The 25041-nt window shown below is 33.0% G+C and overlaps 1 protein-coding gene across 1 annotated transcript; it reads right to left on the bottom strand.

Moving 5' to 3' along the window:
• Window positions 1-1874: 1874 nt before the first annotated feature.
• Window positions 1875-22503, bottom strand: LOC138313549 (uncharacterized; the record flags this gene model as incomplete). Its single annotated transcript, XM_069253945.1, has 5 exons — window positions 22439-22503; window positions 9302-9573; window positions 4357-4837; window positions 3291-3530; window positions 1875-2114 (listed from the first exon to the last, which is right to left on the bottom strand). Coding segments are annotated over exons 2-5 (1216 nt in total), but the record flags the coding sequence as incomplete, so codon positions are not given.
• Between the last annotated feature and the right edge of the window lie 2538 nt (window positions 22504-25041).

The raw sequence follows: 25041 nt of genomic DNA, 5'->3' as shown, positions 1-25041 counted from the left end.
TCGTGGATATAAGTTTGAAATAGCTATATTTCATTCTGAATGTTTCGTCACTATATGTATATATTTACATTCTGAATGTTTCGTCACTATATGTATATATTTACATTATGAATGTTTCGTCACTATATGTATATATTTACATTCTGAGTATTTCGTCACTATATGAAACAACCATCTGACGAAAACAAACATATGCGTATTAAAACACTATGAATACATTATGAATTTAACGATTCTCGTGCATCGATCAGCTGATTACAAACATCACGCCAGTTTCATATCAATAAAAAATAGTCCCTCACAATATGGTTTACTGTAATCAAATTTTATTTTAACTATATTTCTTATTTATCGCTTGTCATTTGCATAAAAAAGGGTCGACCGGAAGGCGGAACCTTGAAAACACCCTTGGGTCAAAGGTTATACAAAGCGGCCCTCATATGTGATTTTACCCTCGTATGGACTGTGGCACCAGCAGAGCGTAAATAACGAAATTACCTGCTATTCTCCAATCATTGCTACAATCCTGATTATTTACGGCATTTTTAATTTAGAAATATCGCAATAAGGTTTTCAGCTCTATCACTTGGCAAATCTGTTATTGTTTTACGATTAAAAATATTACGAAAAGATAATGTGACTTTAAGCATTGATAGTGTGTAAATATTATGTCAGGAAAGAGTGAGTTATGAATAGCAAATGTATGTATTTTGTAGCTGCAATACTGTCTTTAATAAGTTGATCAAAAGAATGTATGAATTAATTGAATGATATATGTATATATAATCAATTTGTCTTTGTTTTCATACTAAATCCGACTTTCTGATTGGCAGATTCTTTTTCTTCATATACAAATGTACTGTGAAATCCGAGAGTGACTCAAAAACCGGACGTTATCATGACGTCACAATAGAGACGTCGATATTGCGTATTGATTTTAAAAAAGATAATCCATTGGAAAATCAATGGAATAGTACGTTTAAACGTATATCATATTATCAAGTAGAATGAAAGAAATATTATAAGCATTGATGTAACTATTTTTGAACTTCATCGGGTTATTAAATAAATTTTGTTTGCAAACTTTTGTGAGAATCCGCTATGATATATGACCTTGAGAAGTTGTTGTACGACCTTCATGACCCTGTATAATGATCCAGAGGAGCTTAATCGACCTTGAACAGCCTATTTGACCTTAGCTTGAGTCTACATTCCATAAGATACGTTGGGAAAACCAGTATAATCTAATCAGAGACAGTATTATACCTTTGAAAGACATTCGCGTGTGTTAAATTTGGATTATTAGCAATTGGACATTAGGCTAGTCGTGTAATTTATGTAGATTTAGATATTTTAAGATGTGTGAAAGAGAAATATGTGAGATTGGCTAGTAGTTATTTCATGATTGTTTTGTTGTGTTTCGTTTGTAAATAAATGTTCATACTTTTATTATTTTGGGCCTTTATTTCGTGTCGCTTACGGAATATTTGATAGATATGGGCTATCTATAAAAGGGTTAGGATATCAAAACGTTTGGAACCTGGCAAAAGAACGAGCCATTCAAGCGTTTCATGGATTCTGATAGTATGATTCGTTTGTAGGGTAACGGGCAGTTATAACTGCTATATAAGGGACAATTTCTGAGACATATTGACGCCCAAGGTAAACCCAAATGGGCTTACAGAAGTATCAGCAAAAGATGGAAAGCCAAACACCATTTTGAACAATGTTTAGGCATTATCTGATAAGCAGCTATAACATCCTGAATTGTTGATCGTAGCTTCAATTTTCTCCTACTTCAGCCAAAATTATACAGTTAGTAAAGGCAAGTCGTTTGAAACGTTATGGGATAACGGTTCGATGTAAATTCTTACCTTCAGGTAGTTCTGAAAAAGACGTATTGTCCTTTGTTGTATGTTCCAAAGGCATATCGGCCTCCTTACTAGTAGATTCGTTTTGGTTATTTAAACCATCTGAACTTTCTGTACTACTGGAAACAATTTCAATTTCTTTAGGTTCTTTAATAGATGCTGCCGAGTTTTCACTATCAGCAAGGCTTAATTGATCTTCTTCTTGTACTACCTCACTGCTTTGTGATCTTCTCTCAAAGGAATCTGCAAATTTAAGTTCAAGAAAATGATGAAACATACCACACTGTTCTACTTGTAGCTGACCAACAAAAGTTGATTTCATTATTCATACAATGAAATAAACATAACTAGCTATCATATTAGAATAGTGCTAGGGATTATTAAGTTAAACCCAAGTAGGGGAGACTGATCATGTTTGTTAATGCAGCTCTCAGTTTTCGTTGTTATATTGTGTTCTGATGTAGGATTGTATGATCAGAGACACTTAGTAATCATTCCGATATTAGTAGAATAATAGAGTCACGCGGATCTGAGAATTAGTTAGTGTACATGTATATTAATTTGGGCCCACCATTGATGCAACTATTTTTGAACTTCATCGGGTTATGAAATAAATTTTATTTGCAATCTTTTGTGAGAATCCGCTACGATATATGACCTTGAGGAGTTGTTGTACGACCGTCATGAACCTGTATAATGATCCAGAGGAGCTTAATCGACCTTTAAGAGCCTATTTGACCTGAGCTTGAGTCTACATTCCATAAGATAAGTTGGGAAAACCAGTATAATCTAATCAGAGACAGTATTATACCTTTGAAAGACATTCGCGTGTGTTAAATTTGGGATTATTAGCAATTGGACATTAGGCTAGTCGTGTAATTTATGTAGATTTAGATATTTTAAGATGTGTGAAAGAGAAATATGCGAGATTGGCTAGTAGTTATTTCATGATTGTTTTGTTGTGTTAGGTTTGTAAATAAATGTTCATACTTTTATTAGTTTGGGCCTTTATTACGTGTCGCTTACGGAATATTTGATAGATATGGGCTATCTATAAAAGGGTTAGGATATCAAAACGTTTGAAACCTGACAAAAGAACGAGCCATTCAAGCGTTTCATGGATTCTGATAGTATGATTCGTTGGTAGGGGAACGGGCAGTTATAACTGCTATATAAGGGACAATTTCTGAGACATATAGACGCCCAAGGTAAACCCAAATGGGCTTACTGAAGTATCAGTAAAAGATGGGAAGCCAAACACCATTTTGAACAATGTTTAGGCATTATCTGATAAGCAGCTATAACACCCTGAATTGTTAATCGTAGCTTCAATTTCTCCTACTTCAGCCAAAATTATACAGTTAGTAAAGGCAAGTCGTTTGAAACGTTATGGGATAACGGTTCGATGTAAATTCTTACCTTCAGGTAGTTCTGAAAAAGACGTATTGTCCTTTGTTGCATGTTCCAAAGTCATATAGGCCTCCTTACTAGTAGATTCGTTTTGGTTATTTAAATCACCTGAACTTTCTGTACTACTGGAAGCGATTTCAATTTCTTTAGGTTCTTTAATAGATGCTGCCGAGTTTTCACTATCAGCAAGGCTTAATTGATCTTCCTCTTGTACTACCTCACTGCTTTGTGGTCTTCTCTCAAAGGAATCTGCAAATTTAAGTTCAAGAAAATGATGAGACATACCACACTGTTCTACTTGTAGCTGACCAACAAAAGTTGATTTCATTATTCATACAATGGAATAAACATAACTAGCTATCATATTAGAATAGTGAGTGTTAGGGGTTATTAATTTAAACCCAAGTAGGGGAGACTGATCATGTTTGTTAATGCAGCTCTCAGTTTTCGTTGTTATATTGTGTTCTGATGTTGGATTGTATGATCAGAGACACTTAGTAATCATTCTGATATTAGTAGAATAATAGAGTCACGCGGATCTGAGAATTAGTCAGTGTACATGTATATTAATTTGGGTCCACCAGAGTGCATGTAGACCAATGTTTTATATTTTAGGGGTCTAGGAAATCGGTAAAATCATATTCTACACAGTATTATACACCAAAAGGATGGAAAGCTCTCCAAGAAATCTTCCCCACGTAGAGCGGCTGAAATATCATATTTCTAGTCATTCATCACAATTTATACCATTTAAAGACCTAGATCCAAGCCTTGAGATCAGATCAAAACGTATTTTATAATATCTTCCTTAAACCAGAATGCAAGCGCATGTGCTCGCAATATCACAGTGACTCTCACCGGAGGCAAACCGAGGGTGACAGTGATATCCTATTCTCGGGTGACACTCTGTAACCCTGTAATGGAGGTAGTATTTATATTATGCTGCCATAATGAAGCTTGTGTTAACAAAAGAAAAGAAAATACGATAACAATCTGTACTTTGTTTTAGTATCAACGGTGTTATATGTAGCTTATAAACAAATAAGTTTTTAATTGCAATAGAAAGATGAAATACCTGCAATCGGATTAGCAAGGGTTCCGTCGTTTTTCTTATCGTTTGATTGGGCTGAATCATCCCCTTCCTTCATTCCTCCCTTGCCCTTCACAATAAGGTGAATATTTGCTTCATTCTGTACATGTAATGGCCAGTTGCTATTAACAGCCTTCCCGTTATACTCTAACATAAAGTTTGCAGCGGGAATTTTGCATTTCTTTGAGACTTCATCATTGATACTATAAAGGACATTATAGTTGTCAACATCAATATTAAACAGATAATTCCCGTGGTCGTAAACATGAACTCGAGGGCGCACAGGTTGTAAAAAGTCGTCTGTTCTAATGGGTAATGGATGAACTCTTGCTAACCCTGTATCACTTCTCTGTTGCGTGGTGTCAGCATCCTTTTCCATTTCCTTAGAATGACTGTGGTGGGTCAAGTTTTCTTTCTTTTTATCTCGATGTTTTCCATTAGTACAATAAATACGTTGTGATCTATGCTGTTAAATGAAGATTCGATAAAGAATGAAATCAACAAAAACGAAAAAAAACACACACAAAAAACAACACCCCCCCCCCCCCCAACAATTGGGTGATTTGTTTTGAATAACTCTTTTCTAAATCACGTTTAACATATATATACACATATGAATGTAGAAAACAGTCCCTTTCTTTTTATATTTCGCAGTTATTCGCGTATAAATACCTTTCGACACCATTCAAACAAAACTTATTTATATGATACAATATAAGTTTTATTGAAAATTATCTGTAAATATTTTGATTTAAAAAATGAAATACCGGCTTGTAGTATTTGTTTACAAAACGAACAAATATCACTTTTATTGCATTACCGTATGGCAATAGTATTATCTACCTAATAATCAGACATAATTAGACTTAATTTAAGGTAATTCAGACTTCACAATATGTATATCACTGTTAATACATTTATCTTTATGCTATTTTTGGAAATATATATATATGATTATACAGTTATTTGAAAGAACACAAAAATAGTACATTGTCGGGAATTACGTGGTTTGAAGTGGTGATCCCACGAACAAATAAAATGTCTGCCATGCAGAAAACCGAGGCGCTTTGGGAGAAACCAGACGGTAATCTTCCAAACTCAATGGGTCTAGGTCTACTGCATCAAGAACTGGCCTATAGACGTCGGACATTATTACCAAATATACCCATGTTTCATTTCTGCTCAATCGGAGGGTAGGTGTAGAAAAAAACTCTCAATATTTCATCAACACGTCGCGTAGGGAAACTCACGAACTAAGTACGTTTTACTGTTATACGACGCAAAAAGTGATATAACCACTAAATTGTCATTCGATCATCTATATTATACAATGACAGAACATTTTTAGACAATGGGAATGTCCGAAAGTCCATATTTGTCAATATCTATGAATGTTTTTGTAAATGGTTGGTGACACGAATAGGTCTTCGTAGTAACAAGATGGTGGGTTACCACGCATAAGAAATGTTTTAAAGTTATATAACAGAGGTCTTGGTAATATTCTCAGTTTCCAAGGCTGTCACCTCAATTTGGTGACTGACTACACTCCACCGCACTTCAATCGACTAAATAATAATCATTCTAAAAACCATGTTACAAACTGTAATCGAATCGGTTATGTAAAATAAAAACGTTATTAGTCATGTTATTGTCAAAATGTTGGTAGCTTTTAGTAATGAATGACATTAAAGGTTCTTCTTGATTCACTCATTGAATTCCATGCAAATCATTTTGGTTAGGGGGGGCGGTTAAAGTACATTGTATAACCTGTAGAATTAAAAAACAAACATTTCTTTACTTTTTTTCTAGATGTTGTGTCAATCGGTCCACTCCTCCAGATGTTGATATAAGCTATTGGATACATGTACGTGATGTTCTCGTAGTGTTGATCTCTTAAATTTGCATCTTTGGTCTCAGAGACAATAACAGGCTATGTTTAGAGATATAATGTACTTTGGCATAGTAAAAGTATATACAAAAACATGTAAATCATAATTCGCACCCTAGTTTACAACCCATGTATAATTTCATTATATTGATTGCTTTGGAAATGGGCATTTCATTTATTTTTCAAATTTGACATGAGACAATTGAGACTGCAATACAAGAAGCAACATAATACAACTATCAAATTGGCATATGTGTTTAATGCTTCCAAATAATAATGACCAATTTGAGATCTATGTGCTATTATAAACTTATGTAATAATATTTACCCCATAAAGGCAATGCATGCTTCACAATAAAACAACACATGTGATAAACTCAATCATATTTCTGATTATCGTTCATACAACTTAACGCCTCTTGATTCCGATTGGCGTTCAACTTCGGACTACTTTTTATAGCGCATTTTCTTTCCATTGTATTTATAACAGGGCCCAGTTTCACGAAAATGGAACTTTAACAGAGTTTAAGCTATTGGATGTTTATCAACTAACTCGAGTTTGATAAACATACTTTGCATAGTCACTTATTGGAAACCTCTATTTTATTATTAAATGATGATGACTACGAGAATCAAAACTAATTTACACCAGTCACTTATTTCATTCGCTTGATGAAATTCAAGTCGTACACGTATAACTTTAGGTCCAGACGTAACACACAGAAGTTGCGAAATACGTATCTAGTTACATATGAATCTACACATAGTTTTATGCGCAATAAAAAAGAAGCACGGAACAATTGACAGACTGGCGAACTATCATTAAATACCAATGTTGATACAAATGAATAAACTTAATGAGCTATACCATATTAATACTTACATGTATTTAACGTTCTCATATTTTACATCATATATGGAAGTGCATTCATGTGCTATGGATCATCAACTTTGCTAAAGGGACAGTTTTACAGTATATTTACAAAAATGTAGCAACACCTTCATCATACATAATGCTTGCAGTTTGTTGCAGTCATGGCAAATAGCTTAACTAATTAGCAAGTAAGTTAAATAGATTTCTACCACAATAGTCAGTGTTATTCAACTCTCAGGGTATAAAATAAACGATGCAGCTGTTGATTAACAATTTGTTTATACCACACGTGGAGTTTATATAAACTCTGTACGCATTCTGATTGGCTGACACGGTGAACTTTGACCGAACTACGTCTTTCTGAGTGTCGTGTCATCATTTGTTAACGTCATCAATAATCGAGTGACGTCATGCTATGCTGTGATCGCCGCTTGACGCCAAAACTGCTGTTGGATAGCGTACTTATCCTCGTCGTATTTCTATCGGCTAAAAGCGGATATAATTGTGGTAGAAACAGGTCACACGACTCGTGGTTGTTGGATATGGAATTTATTCCACACTCGTAAGTTATTTTTTAAAAGTTACAAAAGACACTCGCTAAAGCTGGTGTCTTTTGTAACTTTTAAAAAATAACTTACTCGTGTGGAATAAATTCCATATCCAACAGCCACTCGTTGTGTAACCTCTATATCTTCTTTCTAGATCAGGTCGTAAAACGCCGTTGAGAAAGTATTCCGAGACGACCACCGCGCTCACATATTTTAGATAGAGCAAACTGCTCCAGAAGCGATAAAGATCTCTCGGCTTCTTGACCGAGCGGTTGTTTACAATAAAAAATAACTTTGTGTAAATAAGGCTGCATCTATTTTCATATCTTCTCGTAATTCTTAGAACTTTACCGGCATGCTGCGGTACATGCATACTAAGCATCGTGTCCTTCGCCTCTAACAACACACGTGCAGGTGCTACATACAACTTTACTGATAGTCCGGCAATAACCGATGTCACTGAGCTGTCCACGCACGCACAGGCGTTCGACTTCAAATATAGATAGCGTTCTCTAAATACATGTATGTGTAATACTGTGTCAAGGTCAAGGTCTATAATTCGACCGACTAAAAAAGTATATAAAAGTATTAATATTAAAAGAATAAATTATTCAAAGAACAAATTATTAGACTGTTATATATATATGTATACTGTTGGTTACAAAAGGTGCCAGGTATGTATACTGTTGGTTACAAAAGGTGCCAGGTCCCTGTGGTCTACTGTATCTAGCTAATATAGGCTAGTCATCATGCCGATGTACGATATGTCGTAAAATAATATTACTCTTCACAAAAATTGAAAATGACCTCTGGATATTTCCTTTTTAAACACAATGTATTTAGTTTATTGTTTTAAATGATAAATACTTAACTTATTTTTAAAACAATGTTTAACGTGACGTTAAAAAAATGTTTAGGACTAAAGCTTAGTTACTGTTAGCCTACTTTAGTACAGATTCGACCTATAAAATGTATGTACAATGTATAAAAGTTCACACGGACCAGTTCGCACATCAAAATCCTCACCAGACAAAAAATAAGACAGGAAATGAGAGAAATATTTAATAATATCCAGCCATGCGTGGTAACCCACCATTTTGTTGCTACGATGACCTATTCGTGTCACCCACCATTTAAAAAAACATTCATAGATATTGACAAATATGGACTTTCGGACATTCCCATTGTCTAAAAATGTTCTGTCATTGTATAAAATTGATGACCGAATAACAATTTAGTGGTTATATCACTTATTTCGTTGTATACAGTAAAACATACTTCGTTCGTGAGTTTAACTACGCGCCGTGTTGATGAAATATTCAGAGATTTTTTTCTACACCCACCCTCCGATTATTTGAATGTTTGCTACAATGACACAAAATTGAGCAGAAATGTAAACATGGATATATTTGGTAATAATGTCCGACGTCTATAGGCCAGTTCTTGATACATTAGACCCATTGAGTTCGGAAGCTTACCGTATGGTTTTTTCCGAAGCGCCTCGGTTTTCTGCATGGCAGACATTTTGTCTGTTCGTGGGATCACCACTTCAAACCACGTGATTCCCGACAGTGTAGTATGTAGAATGTTAAGAATAGATCTGTTCCTCTAAAGAAATACCTGTTTTTTCTTCTTGCGCTGACCATGTTTTTTGTGAACTTTTCCTGGCCTTGGATTTGGTATACAGGATTTTCTGACTGTATTTTTCCATGACTTTCTTTTCTTTTGCATACCTCGCGGAAGGACGGGCTTTGCATATTCAAAAAGCGTATCTGTTTCTGGAGTATCTTCCTTGTATCCAGTATACGTGTGATAGTTTTGTGTTTTTTCATCTGAATGCATTTTTGACGTTTTCTTCCGAGTCTTAGAAAACATCCATTCACAGTGATCTTCTGAAAATCAAAGCAATCATCTTTCATTACTAAGCAATCGCCATACAATGAAATTGCCAGTAAGGAGTCTAATACAATTCTAATATCTGCTATCAACATTATTATAGAGTCTATGTTTAAACATTATTTATGTAATAAAGCGTGGAATGGTCAACTTGTATTTTAAGCTTTGAACATTCAAGTTAATACATGTAAAATTACTATTCAAAAACCCAAAAAAGACCAGAATTTGATTCGATGTCCCCACTTGAACAAAGTAAAAAAGCTTTTGGCAGAATTGAATGGGGATGTATTTTAAAATGTTTACATGAGTTCAAATTTGAAAATATTTTTTGCAATTGGATATATACAATGTATGCTTGTGATATAAACCTCAAAAACATGCATATACACAAATGACTATGCATCGGCCTATTTTGAAATCACAAGATCAGCCCGTCAAGGCTGCCCAATCGCACCACTACGTTATATTTTATAGGCAGAGCCACTAGCATGTGCTATCAAATCTGATATAGAAACAAAAGAAATACAGCTACCAGGAACTGATAGTATTGAAACAAATTAAATATGTTTGCGGACGATACACAGCTGATGAATAAAACAGAAAAATCTATAGAACAAACATTTAAGCAGCCAAATATATATGAAGAGGCATCATGGTCCAAAATAAATTATTTTAAAACAGAAGGTATCTATCTAGAACCATGGAAAAACTAAGAACCAATATTTAAAAAAATAAAATGGACAAAAACTGTAAAACGTCAGGCGTCTTTCATGAACGTGTGATAGATGATGATAAGATATGGAAAGAAAAAAAATCAAAAGATAAAAAGAATATCTTTAATTATGGAAAACAAGAAATCTTACTTTTAAGGGGAAAACTCTAATCTTTAAATCTTTTATTATATCCTTAATAGGATTTGAGATAGAAGCAAGAGGCATTCCCGAAAGGTATGTACAGAAAATAAACAAAATCATATGGGACTATATCTGGGATGGGAAAGGCAATCTGACAGAAAGAAAAGTTTGTTGTAAAAGTAAATTGAATGGAGGAATTGAAATGGTAAATCTGACAGAATTTGTAGAAAATATACAAAATCAGTATACAAAATTCTGCACAACTGAGGCATGGGATGATATTTGGAAACACTACTTAAAAATCAATAATAAATATATGCAAACACATTTGCTAGCTAGATGTTCAGACTTGAATGGATTAAATATTAGCAATCAAATTCCAAAATTATATTACTATTTTGGAAGTATGGTCACATATGAAATCTAAAATAGTACCTAATGAGATATCACTAATTTTGTCACAACCATTATTCGGTAACAAAAACATACAGCGTAATAGACAACCATTATTTATACCTTCTTTTTTGAAAAGTGGAATCACTAAAGTATATAATGGGTTGAGTACAGGCAAAACTTTTAAGGAACTTATATATTTAAACATAATTGGATTGCCCAGATTTCCAAAATAAACAAAGCTATATATATCTAGAAAATATATTGAAATTATTCAATGTCGCGAACCAGAACCAGAAACAGTATATAAACAACATATACATATTATATATTTTTAGCTTAAATTGAAAACCCTACGTACTATTATTACTACGCCAATGATAAGACCGAAAGCAGAAATAAAACGGAATACTTAATTTCAGAAGGAAATAGCTTGGAAGAATGTTTGGAAAAAAAATAAAATACCGACATTGCAATTACAAATAAAATGGAAGAGTTTTAATGGAGAAGTATACATAAGGTAATATATACTGAAAACTAACTAGGTCTAATGAATGGATCTGATAGATTATGTCATATGTGTAGAACTGAAAATGAGACTTTATCCCATTTGTTTTTAACTGTATATTCGCAACACAATTGTTGAACATACTACATGATAATCTTTACAATAATGAAAGTTTTGACACCGTAAATATTACATGGAATATTGATGAAGAAAAGATATTGCTCGGTGAATGCACTGGGGATTTATGGAAAAAGGCAATGTCCAACACATAATTACAACTATACGTGATATATGGAAGATAAGGAATACATAAAAAAAAAAAAAAAAAAAAAAGAAAAAAAAAAAATCAAAACAAATCAATTTCTCCTACATCAACATTTCAAATTTTAAAAGAAATACTTAAAGACAATCTGTCCTCTTGTACATTCAAATCAAACAAAATGGGGAAAAGGAATTGATAGTTTCGAAATACCGAAGTTTGTTACATTGTGATTTAAGATATATTTACAATTACTTTCCTATCAATCAAATACTATTATGTGAGAGTTAGCTGCCCTTGTTGTTGATATCAATTTTAATACTATTGAGTTTTTCATACTGGTTACGCGCAGATTGAATCCTTAAAACTACTTATTGATTGTTTAAAAGTTAATCTTTAATAAAACAATTTCAAATTAACATATAACATTATATAATATGTACATCACAGAAATTATTTAAAGTAAGATTCTTTTGTATAAATGTGTAATAGAATATAAGAATATGTAAAACGGAGTAGTGTCCTTTTAATTATTTTTTATATAAGAGTTGTCTCCCCTGACATATTTGATGGAAATTAATTATATTATTTAAGTTAATGATATATAAGTATCAATCTATTTTGAATGGATATGAATGATTGAGCGGTAATAACGAGTAAATGATATATCTGAAACTAATATGAAAGTGGTTAAAGTTCCTGTTCAAAATTAGAATAAGCAATTTAAATATGGAAATTGAAGTGAGAGGAAAACATTGTTATTTATACGTCTATTGATTTTTTCCTAGCTACATTGTATTACTGCGGTTTCACTCTTCCTTTGCCAGATTTCAGTAATTTACTATGTTGTACCAATACCTCGTTACATGACTCAACTACATCGCTAGTCGAAGAAGACATATAACGCGTGTCAAAAAATTTAAAGTGTTCGAATCCAACCCATAGAGTGACATATATTTCAATTCTTTTATTGACTTTGGGTCAGTGACTCATCAGAACAAAAGTATATAAATTGTAAACATATTGTGTACAGCATGCATTATAACATAATTTAATTTAGATTGCAAATATAAGCTATATATAGTTAACTTATTATTTATACGTACAGATGTAAATTTTTATATATCTTCATTACAGATTTACAGTGATGCGCTCATTCATTGGAATGATACAAATGCACCAGTCGACATTAAAATATTAAGGGAATGCTGGTAATAATCAGATAGAGAGACAAAGAAAAGTAAAAGATAATACCATTTCGTTAAATTCGACAGACGGACACTGGAGGTTATAAATAATTAATCACTTTTATGCACGTCAATAATCATACAATTCTACAACTAAGCGCTTCTTTCATAAATTTTCCTAATTCAATTATCTTTGACTATTTGCGCTCAATAATTCGATTACAGGCGGTATGTTCGTCTAATATTTGAATATTTTTGACATACGAGTAAAAATGAAAATCATCTTCAGGTGACTACTTGAGCACATATCTTCTTAATATAAATTTTATAATATGATATATTCCTATATTCCTGATTCAATAGCTAAAATGTGCGCTGAAAGCCTCAATTTTGTTATCAATTTTCTTTTCTCTGTTGACATGATAATGGTTTAATGAGGAAAAATTGCAAAGTAACCTTATTAACCATTTGCTTGTAAATATCACATTTCCTCGGTGTTTTTAAAGTTTACGAAGTGGTCAGGAAACTGTGCTCTAATTCAGGTGTGACTGCATGCTTCTCAACTGAGGTGAGAGGGACTTTGGTCATTTCAACCGGAGACAGCGACAAGACCAATCACTATCAACGGTTAAGAGGTTTACTTGCAGCCTATGAAATAAAGGAAGCTAAGGATTTTTCAGGTTTAATAGGACTGTGTTAAGTTTGCAGAAATGTCTCAAGTTTTCAAGTACTATTAGATAGTTTTTGCTGGTTTTAAAGAAAGCTGTGTGGTCATATAATATATATATATATTGTTACGTGTTCATAAACTGTATATTAAGAAGCTTGCAAGAGGGTTGTGTGTTCATGAAGCTGTGTAAGATGTTTATAAAATATGTAACGATTTAATGTTTGATATGTACAGAATAGGTGTGTAATGTGTAATTGTACTGAGCATGTAGAGTTAGGTTAGAATGATGATTTGTTAGAAATACGTTACCTTATAAATGCATGTGTGGCTGTATAGCACAGAATGTAAAGCAAATGTAAATCCACAAGTATGTGGAATACTGCACAGAAAAGGTTGCTTGAACATAGACATAGATATATATGACCTTGCGCACATACACTGGAGATTCTGATGGACCATATATACTGTCACATGGTGAATTGTGTTTATTTCAGTTTACAATGTTCAATGTTTGTTTATATGTTTGTTTTTGTCTATTTCTATAGTTATTATTTTGTTTATTCATTTCATGCCTTCGCTCGTTGATGGTCTCGTACATGTACACAAGTCTCAAACAACATCATTTTTTTTCAAATAATTACAATGTATTGAAAAACTTCAATTGAATTATTAGGACAATATGTCGATATTCTATGTTGTCAACTACATCATGAGAAACTCATGACCTGGATAGATCTATGGTCAATCTTTATTTCTCATTATATATAGGGATTGGATTTCGCTTTTATGTTAACCATGCTTGTATGGAGCAATTCCTCTAAGAATATATTCTTTGGGGCGCGTTATAAATCCAATCCCTATATTTATACTCATATGACTTTTTTTTATTTATATTTTATGCAATAAAATCGTCATTTGAATGTGACGTAATTATTCAATAAAAGTCTGTCAAAAGTGGGAGGATCTTACTCAATTGAACAGCCAATGATGACTCTTCACATAAGGTAGAATTATTCATCCGCGACGACAAAAAAGTTCAATATTTTACTGTAAAATAAACATGACAAACAATGTAAATTTCAGAGATAATTTTATCTAATCACATCAGAACTTTAAATATATATTCAATTTTGCTAAAAGTTAATATATAGCGTAATAACATACAGAATTTGTACTCGGCCACATGTGTGAACTCGGTGACCGTTATTGTGCAGCGAGGCGAAGCTGACGCACACTTACACACTGGAGTTTGCCGAAGTTGTCAAAACACCGATGTTCAAGTAGCGCAATGTGTTTGAGATGTCACCTGACTTGACGATAGCCATGTGATTATATAATCTACGCTTAGATCCATCGCCATCGATAGATGGAACAATTTCACTTGTGTTCGATGGATACAATGTATTTGTGGTGACGCGTTACTGTCAACACGTGGGTTACTAGCGGTGCATGTTTATAATACACATGATTAAATTCTCAAAGAACAAAGACAAGAGGATATATTTATAACTGACCTCTGTCAGAAGGTCTCACACCCGTCCACCCCAAAGACTCGATCATAGGACGAACACAGACACAGAGGCAATGTTTACATTTGACACCCATCATTTTAAACAAAAATGAAAGCACTGCACGTCGCCCCGGTAGGGATATATTTTCGTTTCTTTATACAATTGTTAATCTAAAAAAATGTTTGTATCATATATAAATATAAAACATATATATATTTTGTTTACATTTTTCCAAAATTCTATGCAAAGAACATTTTCATACGCAAGTTCAAAGTTCAATGTTACCATGCAGTTATGGTAAACAAAATCGGCTAGTATTAGCGTATAGTGAACAAGCCTAGCAAGTGTAAATATATAAATATGAATTTCCCTAAGCTTATCCAGACTGTGGGTTCTATCCTGGATGTAGTGTTACAACTGATGTCAGATATATATACGTTTTATGGTTTCCTCCTGTCATTGAACCTGGTTAATAAAAATCTCAACTTTAAGTTTAAAACAAAAAGTTTACTTCTTCTACAATGTCTAGATGTTCATCCAAACCCAGGACCCAATGTTGGAGACAATCAATATATACACAATGATATCTCTATCTGTCATGTAAATGCCTGTTCAATAAGAAACAAACTAGATATTATCGATACTGAATTTGGTGAATTTATTATTGTTTGTGTCAGTGAGTCTCATTTAAACCCCTCAATTAAAGATGATGATATTTGCACTTAACAATTTCCTCAAGTCTTCAGAAGAGATAGACAGAATAGACAAGGCGAAGGTGTTCTTATATATATATAAAACACTATTGTAGCAAAAAGAAGACCCGATATAGAATCTAACGATATTGAACTTGTATGGATAGAAGCCAAATTTAACAATAGAGTTGTACTTATTGGTTGCTTGTACAGGCCGCCTAACTCCCTAGTAAATTACTGGGGCAAATTAGATGAAGCAATTGAAAAAGCTTATAGTTTGAATAAAGATTTATTTATTTTTGGTGATATTAATCATGACATGCTGAAATTAACTCCTAATTCTACGATGGCCCGTTTGAGCCTGTCAAATTACAACTACGTTGTTGAATAAGTTGTACATTTATAAATTGACAAAGTGTACATGACCATTTACTCTTTAGAAGTTGTACATTTATAAATTGACAAAGTGTACATGACCATTTACGGTGGGCAGGGCAAGGTATCGGCGTGAGTTATTGAGAGGCTGGTGAATGGGAATTTTAGATTCCAGTCTTGACCTTTGGTTTAGCCTTGATTCAAATTGCAGCGATAACGTGACAAACAATAAAACGCAGGCTATCATCAGTTCGACATTCCCTGTAAATGCAGTCAGTTATATAGGATTTGGTCTTCAAATTTTATCTATAAACATACAAATGCAACTTAGATACTGTCTTGAAAACATGATTTCAGCAAATATAATTGTCTGTATACGGAAAACAATGAGGGGACGTGGTCTGCGCTTAATTGTTTGTCACGTTATCGCTGCAATATTAATGAAAGCTGAACCAAAGGTCAAGACTGGAATCTAACATTCCCCATTCACCAGTCACCCAATAACTCACGCCGATACCTTGCCCTGCCCACCGTAAATGGTCATGTACACTTTGTCAATTTACAAATGTACAACTACTTAAGAGTAAATGGTCATGTACACTTTGTCAATTTATAAATGTACAACTTATTTAATCAGGTAGTTGTAATTTGACAGGCTCAAACGGGCCATCGTATAATTCACATCTTATGAGAATTATGATAAAGTATGGTTTGCAAAATATTGTTAATGAACCTACTAGGATAACCTCCACATCTTCAACATGCCTTGACTTAATTTTGACAAATGATACTAGTAAAACTTCCAATGTAATTGTTCATCCCCCATCTTGTAGTGACCACTGTGCTGTAAGTGTATCAATTTCATACAAAACTCTTCATAAACATTGTTTTTTTTTTAAAAAAACTAGGTAGAACTAATAACATTGAACTTCTAAATGAAACCTTTTCTGACAAAATTTTGAATTGTATTGAGAGATTTGTTCCTCATAAAACTGTAATTATAAGACCCAATGACAAGATATGGATGAACAATGAAATCAGATTGAAAATGAGACGGAGAAATAGACAGCATTCTAAGGCTAAACAATTAAAGATGCTCCACCGCTGACAAATGGTATTTTTTCACTATCTAAAACAGGAGCAGACGATTTAGTATTTTTCTTCAGTTACAAAAGTTACTTACTTTACACCATTACCACCATTGAAAAGTTTGAGCTTCTAATTTTACTTCAAGTTAAAAGTATGAAAACACAATTAATTGCATCCCGAAAAAATTCCGCGGCACTATATCCTATATGGAATGAAGTACTGATTACGCATGCACCAAAGGCAAAATGAATCATGTTATATTATTTTCTGTGTTAATTAGACATATGTATACATGATTAAACACCAATTATTGTTCAAATGTGCTCTGTCGGCGGTGGAGCATCTTTAAATATCCCATCTTCTTGGGGAAAATATAGACAGCTAAGAAATACTGTTATCACTATGATTAGAAATGCTTAACATGATTATTTATTGAAATTACAAAATTCTCTTATTGATAAAACTATTCCTCCTGGTAAATGGTGGAGAATAGCTAAATCCGTCATTAATAATAAAAAGAAAAATGATACAGATTATCCCTTGGAAATCAACGGTGAATTAAAAATACACCCTATAGACAAGGGCGAGTCTTTTAACTCTTTCTTCACTTCTATCTCTACTACTGATAAAACTGCAGAAGATGTTCCAACTGATATTCCTGCTTTCCCACACCAATTTTCTAATATAACTATAACTGAGCAAGATGTATGTGACCAGCTCTACAGTATCAATGTCAAAAAACCGTCAGACCCTGACTCAATTCACCCTAGATTTATCAAAGGTGTATCTGAATCCCTTATTTTTACATATTATTTTTAATAAATCTATTGAACTTGGTTATTTACCGCAAATTTGGAAAAAATGCTAATGTAACAGCTATATACAAGGACAAGGGGGTGAGAAGTGATCCATCCAACTATAAACTCATATCCGTTACATCAATATTTAGTAAGATGTTAGAGAACATTGTTTTTAAATATCTGTTTAACTATCTATCCATGAATGGAATAATTTCCCAAAATCAATCTGTCTTTCTCCCTTAAGACTTATTTTAATATATGATACAATTATGAAACAGCTTGATAGAAGAAAAGAAGCAAGATTAGTGTTTTGTGATATCAGTAAAACATTTGACAGGGTTTGGCATGACGGATATATAAATTGAAAAAATATGGTATAAATAATAATATTTTAAAATGGCTTTCTAATTCTTTAATTGATAGGCAGCAAAGAGTAATTATTGATGGATATAAATCAATGTGGAAAGCTGTAACAGCCGGAGTACCTCAAGGCTCAGTACTTGGACCATATTTATTTCTCATATATATAAATGATTTGGAAAATGAAATTTATTCAAATGTCAAATTTTTCGCAGATGATACTTCCCTTTTTGTACTTATTAATAACGATCAGGTAGCTGCAGCTGAAATACTAAATAATGATTTGAATAGAATATCTATATGGGCGAATAAATGGGAAATTCTTTTTTAACCCAAATAAAACAGAAAGCACTTTTAATTTCAAATAAACATAATGCTGATATACTTCATCCTGACCTTATTTTCATGAATAATACTGTAACCAATGTTAAATAAACATAAACACCTTGGAGTTATCTTGAATAGTCATGGGACATGGTCTAACCATATAAATTTTATATTTGAAAATACCTACAAAAAATAAGGTTAATCTTGTTAGGAAAACACAGATATTCTATGCAAATCATATGTACGCCCTAACCTTTGAATATGCAAGTGTTGTATGGAATAATTGCAATCAAACGGAATTCGAACTTTTAGAATATATCCAACTTGATGCCTGCTAGAGTCATCTCTGGTTTACGCAGATGTACTAGTCATGCTGTTATCTACAATGAACTTGGTTGGGACACTCTCAAAAAACGTAGAATTGATCAACAACATATGTTATGTTTTAAAATAATTAATCATGAAACCCCTGACTATCTATTTGAATACATTATACCTTTTATTATTGATCATAGTCAAGTGTCTCATGATGTAAGACATCAACGTATATTTCAAACCCCCAATGTTGATGATAAATGTACTGATGCTTTTAAGTATGGTGGAACTAGGTATTTTAATATTATTATGTGTCAATTTCGTAATCGAGCAAGTCAGCTAAATTCTGATCTCTATAAAGACCCTCTTTCTAATAGTCCATCCCGTATTTGTGGATACTCTACTGAAGGTGTTGATCACTTTTTTCTCTTCTGCCCTAGATATGCAGTCCAACGTCAGAGCTTGTTAACTTCTCTGTCTCATTTACAACTTGACATCCAATTAAACCTTTACCTGAATCTAGACCTGAATCTTTCCCAATATTTACATATGAATGTTGACATTCTAACAAAGGGAAGTAATCACCTTAGCCATGAGATAAATTCAAACCTGTGTGCCTGTGTCCAAACCTTTATTGAATCATCTGGCAGACTTTGAGCCCACCATAACTATTATATTAACATAATAACAGTCATACCCCTCTTATTTGTAAAACATCAAGTACATGTATAGAAAACATAAATATCCACACAATTTTTATACACTGGTATATATACATGTGTGTACATGTATATGATATGAAGACTCCTTCAGTGTTTTTCACACTATACAAGTATATACGTAGTGAATAGTCATTACACAAGTTCAAGTCACTATATTATTTTTTATGTGTAAACTGTGATCTATTCATATACAAGTATATAATAAAATTTAGCAAAATAATCCATATTGTACTATCTAATATTATATATTTACACTTGCTATGCTTGGTCACTATACGCTAATACTAGCCGATTTTGTTTACCATAACTGCATGGTAACATTGAACTTTGAACTTGCGTATGAAAATGTTCTATGCAACGTAAAAGGACTACTTTTTTTTAAACAAACACATGGCTTTGTTTACATTTTGATGCAACATTACGTGTATATTGTTGTTTTTCACAGAATCTTGGAAAAATGTAAACAATATATACATGTTTTATATTTATATATGATTCAAACAATTTTTAAATTAACAATTGTACAAAGAAACGGAAAAATATCCCGACCGGGGCGACGTGCTTTCATTTTTGTTAAAAATGATGGGTGTCAAATGTAAACATTACCTCTGTGTCTGTGTTCGTCCTACGATCGAGTCTTTGGGTTGGACGGGCGTGAGACCTTCTGATAGAGGTCAGTTATAAACATATCCTCTTGTCTTTGTTCTTTGAGAATTTAATCATGTGTATTATAAAACATGCACCGCTAGTAATCCACATGTTGACAGTTACGCGTCACCAAAAATACATTGTATCCATCGAACACAAGTGAAGTTGTTCCATCTATAACCTAGATGGCGATGGATATAAGCGTAGATTATATAATCACATGGCTCCGAAGGATGTAATATCGTCAAGTCAGACGACAATCTCAAACAAATTTAGCTACTTGAACACTGGTGTTTTGACAACTTCGGAAAACTCCACTGTGTAAGCGTGCGTCAGCCTCGCCTCGCTGCACAATAACGGTCACCGAGTTCACACATGTGGCCGAGAACAAATACTTTATGTTATTACGCTATATATGAACTTTTTGCAAAATTTAATACCTACTTAAAGTTCTGATCTGATTAAATAAAATTATCTCTGAAATTTACTTTGTTTGTCATGTTTATTTTACACTAAAATATTGAACTTTTTTGTCGTCGCGGATGAATAATTCTACCTTACGTGCAGCGTCATCATTCGGTGTTCAATTGAGTAAGCCCCTCCCACTTTTGACCGACTTTTATTGAATAATTACGTCACTTTCAAATGACGATTTTATTGCATAAAATATAAATAAAAAGTCGTGTGAGTGTAAATATAGGGATTGGATTTCGTTTTTATGTTAACCATGCTTGTATGGAGCAATTCCTCTAAGAATATATTCAATATGGGGCGCGTTAATCCCTATATGAATATTAACATGTTTATGACTTCTTATACAAACATAATCTAACTGTTTCATGAAATATGAAGAATGAATAGTATTGGATGATTTGGTGAATCACAAGCGTTATTATTTTCTTTCATTATCTAGTATATAGTCAACTATTTTGTCATGCAGGTATGCATTGGTTACTATTCTCAAATAAATCCATACCATAACTCAACCATTTGATTCTCAAATTTGTATTGAACTATTGATATTACATTTTATTATAATGAATTACCTAGATATAACATTACAAATTTTATCCTTTGTCTGTACCAAGTTCTTTGACAGGAGTAGATCATAGGTAAACCCTTATAACACTCATATTTTTATATTATAAACCCATTTTCTCCAATGTTATAATTAATTTATATGCATATGCTTTAATATACTCCCTCAGCATGGCTCTTTCTCTGGACATTCCTGACTAGGACCAGTACTCAGTGGTAACACTATGGACTTTATAGTACTGTCCGGTCACTAGGAATGGCTTGTGTGGGAGTGATATTGAGGGATCCAAATTCAAATAAAATTCAAATCAATATCAACTGATTTAAATAAAGAAACTGTATATATTGAACTGATATGAATCCATTATAAATTTCAACTTATCACACAGTATCCACGTTTTAACTATAAACAAAAACATATTGGAGTGTTATCATAGTATAACTTACAAGTATGTACTAAATATATATTTAATTTCAATATTGTCTGTAAAATTACATATATTATATATATGATTTTGAGATGTACATGTATGTATCCACAGGGAGAGGGCTTATATAGGCATAGCCTGCTGCCCAATCCCTATTAAATCAAATGATTTAATAAAAATATTTTGAAATGAGATATGACCTTGCAGGTGACCTTGAGACTGGAGGGTGATTGACCTTATCAGGAGTGGAGTCAGGACAGCCTGTTACCTTGTACGGTAGATAAAAATCATACAGATCATGTAATGTCAACATTAGAATGTGCTTGCTTAGGATACCTTTTTATATTTACATATGCCCCCCATGATATAGTCAATTGGACGGGAGTTACGTTCAAATAGATTGAAGATTGAACTGTGTATGAACGCAATGGATACATACTTATTCTAATTGTAGCGCGTTAGTTAATAATCTAATAATCATAACCATTTGGATACAGATATATAACGCCCTACATGTAGAATATGTCTGTATCTAATTGCGATGGTGATGCTCTGAAGACTAGACTACAGTACCAGCCGGGGTTTTAACACATTATTAATAGCCAATAAGAAAAATGAAAAAAAAGTAGCCACATCAATCTATATATAAATGATTCTGTAAGAATTCCAAATCTGATAAACTTACTCTATCAAGTGAAAGTACTTCATCCACAGACGCCGGGTCAAATAAGGTAACGAATCCATACCCCTGTAAAACAATAACAAAGCAATAAAAACGACTTTTACAACTGCAAAACAGCACATTATTCCATAAGATTTCATTTCATTTTATGACAATATTTTTATGACTCATAATCAGAATTCAAGTTAACAAGCTTGCTCTTCATTATGATTGTAAGCATCATTCTTTATAAAACCATATGCCTCTTTGCTCCTCAACAGGTACGCATTTTTATTTAATTAATCGGTTACTCTTTACTTTATTTATATCACATGGAAATCAAACTCATAGCAACATTATTCTTTATAAGGTTATTTAATTTCATTAATACAGGTACACAAGCAATTTTATTTATTTAATTATGTTTTTCTCCTCTCATTTTTTTTTTACAGGCAAATTATATGCATAATATCAATAATTATTACCAAATCCCGTGGGAGTAAAATTACAGGGATTCATCAAGTGTAATTTTTCATATAACGTCAATCTTATTTTACCATGCCTCTGCTCGCAACAGGTACCATTTTATTTATTTAATTATCGGTTACCGGTTAAAATTAAAAAAATCTTTATTTGATATCACATGGAAATCATGCAAAAAAAAACACATAATCAACATTGTTATTTGTGTCAATCTTTCTACTTACTAAGGGATGCATTAAAAATAATGTTTTATTTGCTTAAAGTCAACTATTACTATTCATTATGCATGCAGACCACATTTGGGGAGAACGTTTTGTACATGTTATCAAAATACTAGGACGAGTCAATAGGTATCCAGTCTATCCCATTTCCGATTGGCCGAGCGAGACGAACACGATTCTTTAATACGTTGTTGACTAATAATGCACCTGCTATTTATTACCGTACTCGATGCATGTATTTAAAAGATAAAACAGCCAAGGACATACTTTGCGTGTAAACTGATGTTTACGTTATATTCAGGTTAAATTCTTAAAGTCTTTTGAATATGACGCTTTAAGCCAATTAACATCCAGAGTGAATAGTTGAATGGTTCTATGTCAATATATGATTTTAATTTGTGTCCTGGTCACCGTTGATGAGACTTTTTGTTAGTATTCCGAGCTAGAGAAAACAGATCAAAGTTGTATTGGTAGTGCCTAAATACCTGTGTGAAGTTCGCGACTCAACTATCTACTTGAAAGCTGATTGGCTGAGTATTCAGGACGGAAAAGGCGTTATCATATTGCTCTTGTTACCAAGAGTGCATTAACTGTAGTATACGAATTTGCTAGACCAGCTGCTAAACTACTATCGATGAAAATGAACAGGTAAAATATCTAAAGGTGTTTTGCTGCAAACTGCAAACGAACTTCATAGAAAAATTGTCCTTGATGTTTGCGCAAGTTAAGACCACTGCATCAAGTACGCATCCTAATTTTATAATTATTAACAGTGTAAAATTGGTCAATGTGTTCAGGTGTAAGTGATATCATGTTTATAATTATGATAAAACTCGCACAGAACGGGTGTATTGTGCTGATAACTGGAGCATCAAGGCCCGAAATTACTTTGCATTGGGGTGAATGGACACACACAAAAACACCTAACGGGGTTATGTTGATTATGTGAATCATAGCGTAGCGGCCAAACCCCATTGAATATCATTAATTCATCGTTTATTTTCAAAACATGAACATTGGTTGTTCAGTCATTTAATTGTTTGCATTGATTAATGCACGGTTGATAGAAAAATCAGCATCGACCTAGACGCATATTAAGTGAGCATAAAAATCGTTCAAATTATGAGGAAAGCATGCAACTTTGCATATGGCTTCTTTAGGACATAAGGTTTCAGGAAAAAAATGGACCCCAAAAAATCACGGCCTCTGGCGGCCGCTATTTTGGCTTTCAAAATGGCCGCCAAAACCACCTTCTGCGACCCATAACTCACGTTCTATACCAGCTAGACCCAAACTTTAAACGTCTGCTCCCATATGATTGATACTTTGGAACATTTTGGTAGTGCAAAACTTATTGTGGAAGGATCGCCATTTAGTATTTCAAGATGGGCGCCAACTTTTCGAGCTATATCGGTATATATAACACATCTAATTGGCCAAGCTAACTTAAAGCAAATAAACACCTGCAAATATAATGAGAGTATTGATACTTTTTGTAGTGATTGATGCATGAATATTTTTATTCTAATCCTATTTCAAAATGATCGCCATTTTGAAATTCCAGATGGCCTTTGAAACTAAAAGTTGTTTCCGTATTTCACTCTGTCAGTGATCGAGCAAAACATTATTAAACGTCTTCACCCATAGTATTAATGCTTATTATTATTGATGATGGATCATTCTAATAGGGTTTAACTTAATGTAGAAAGACCCGCCATTTTGTATTTCAAGATGGCTATCTAATTTACTACAAGTACATATACCTTTATATAAAAATAATATAATGATTGACTAAGTTGACTTTAAGCAAATTAAACATATGTAAATACAGTGAGTATTTTTTTATTTTGTAGCGTTTGACACAAAATAATTCGATTCTTATTTAATTTTTAAAATGGCCGCCAATCTGAAATTCAAGAATTA

This window comes from Argopecten irradians, unplaced genomic scaffold, assembly GCF_041381155.1.
Source record: "Argopecten irradians isolate NY unplaced genomic scaffold, Ai_NY scaffold_0732, whole genome shotgun sequence".
Classification (NCBI taxonomy): Eukaryota; Metazoa; Mollusca; class Bivalvia; order Pectinida; family Pectinidae; genus Argopecten; species Argopecten irradians.
This window is presented reverse-complemented; position numbering and strand designations above follow the sequence as displayed.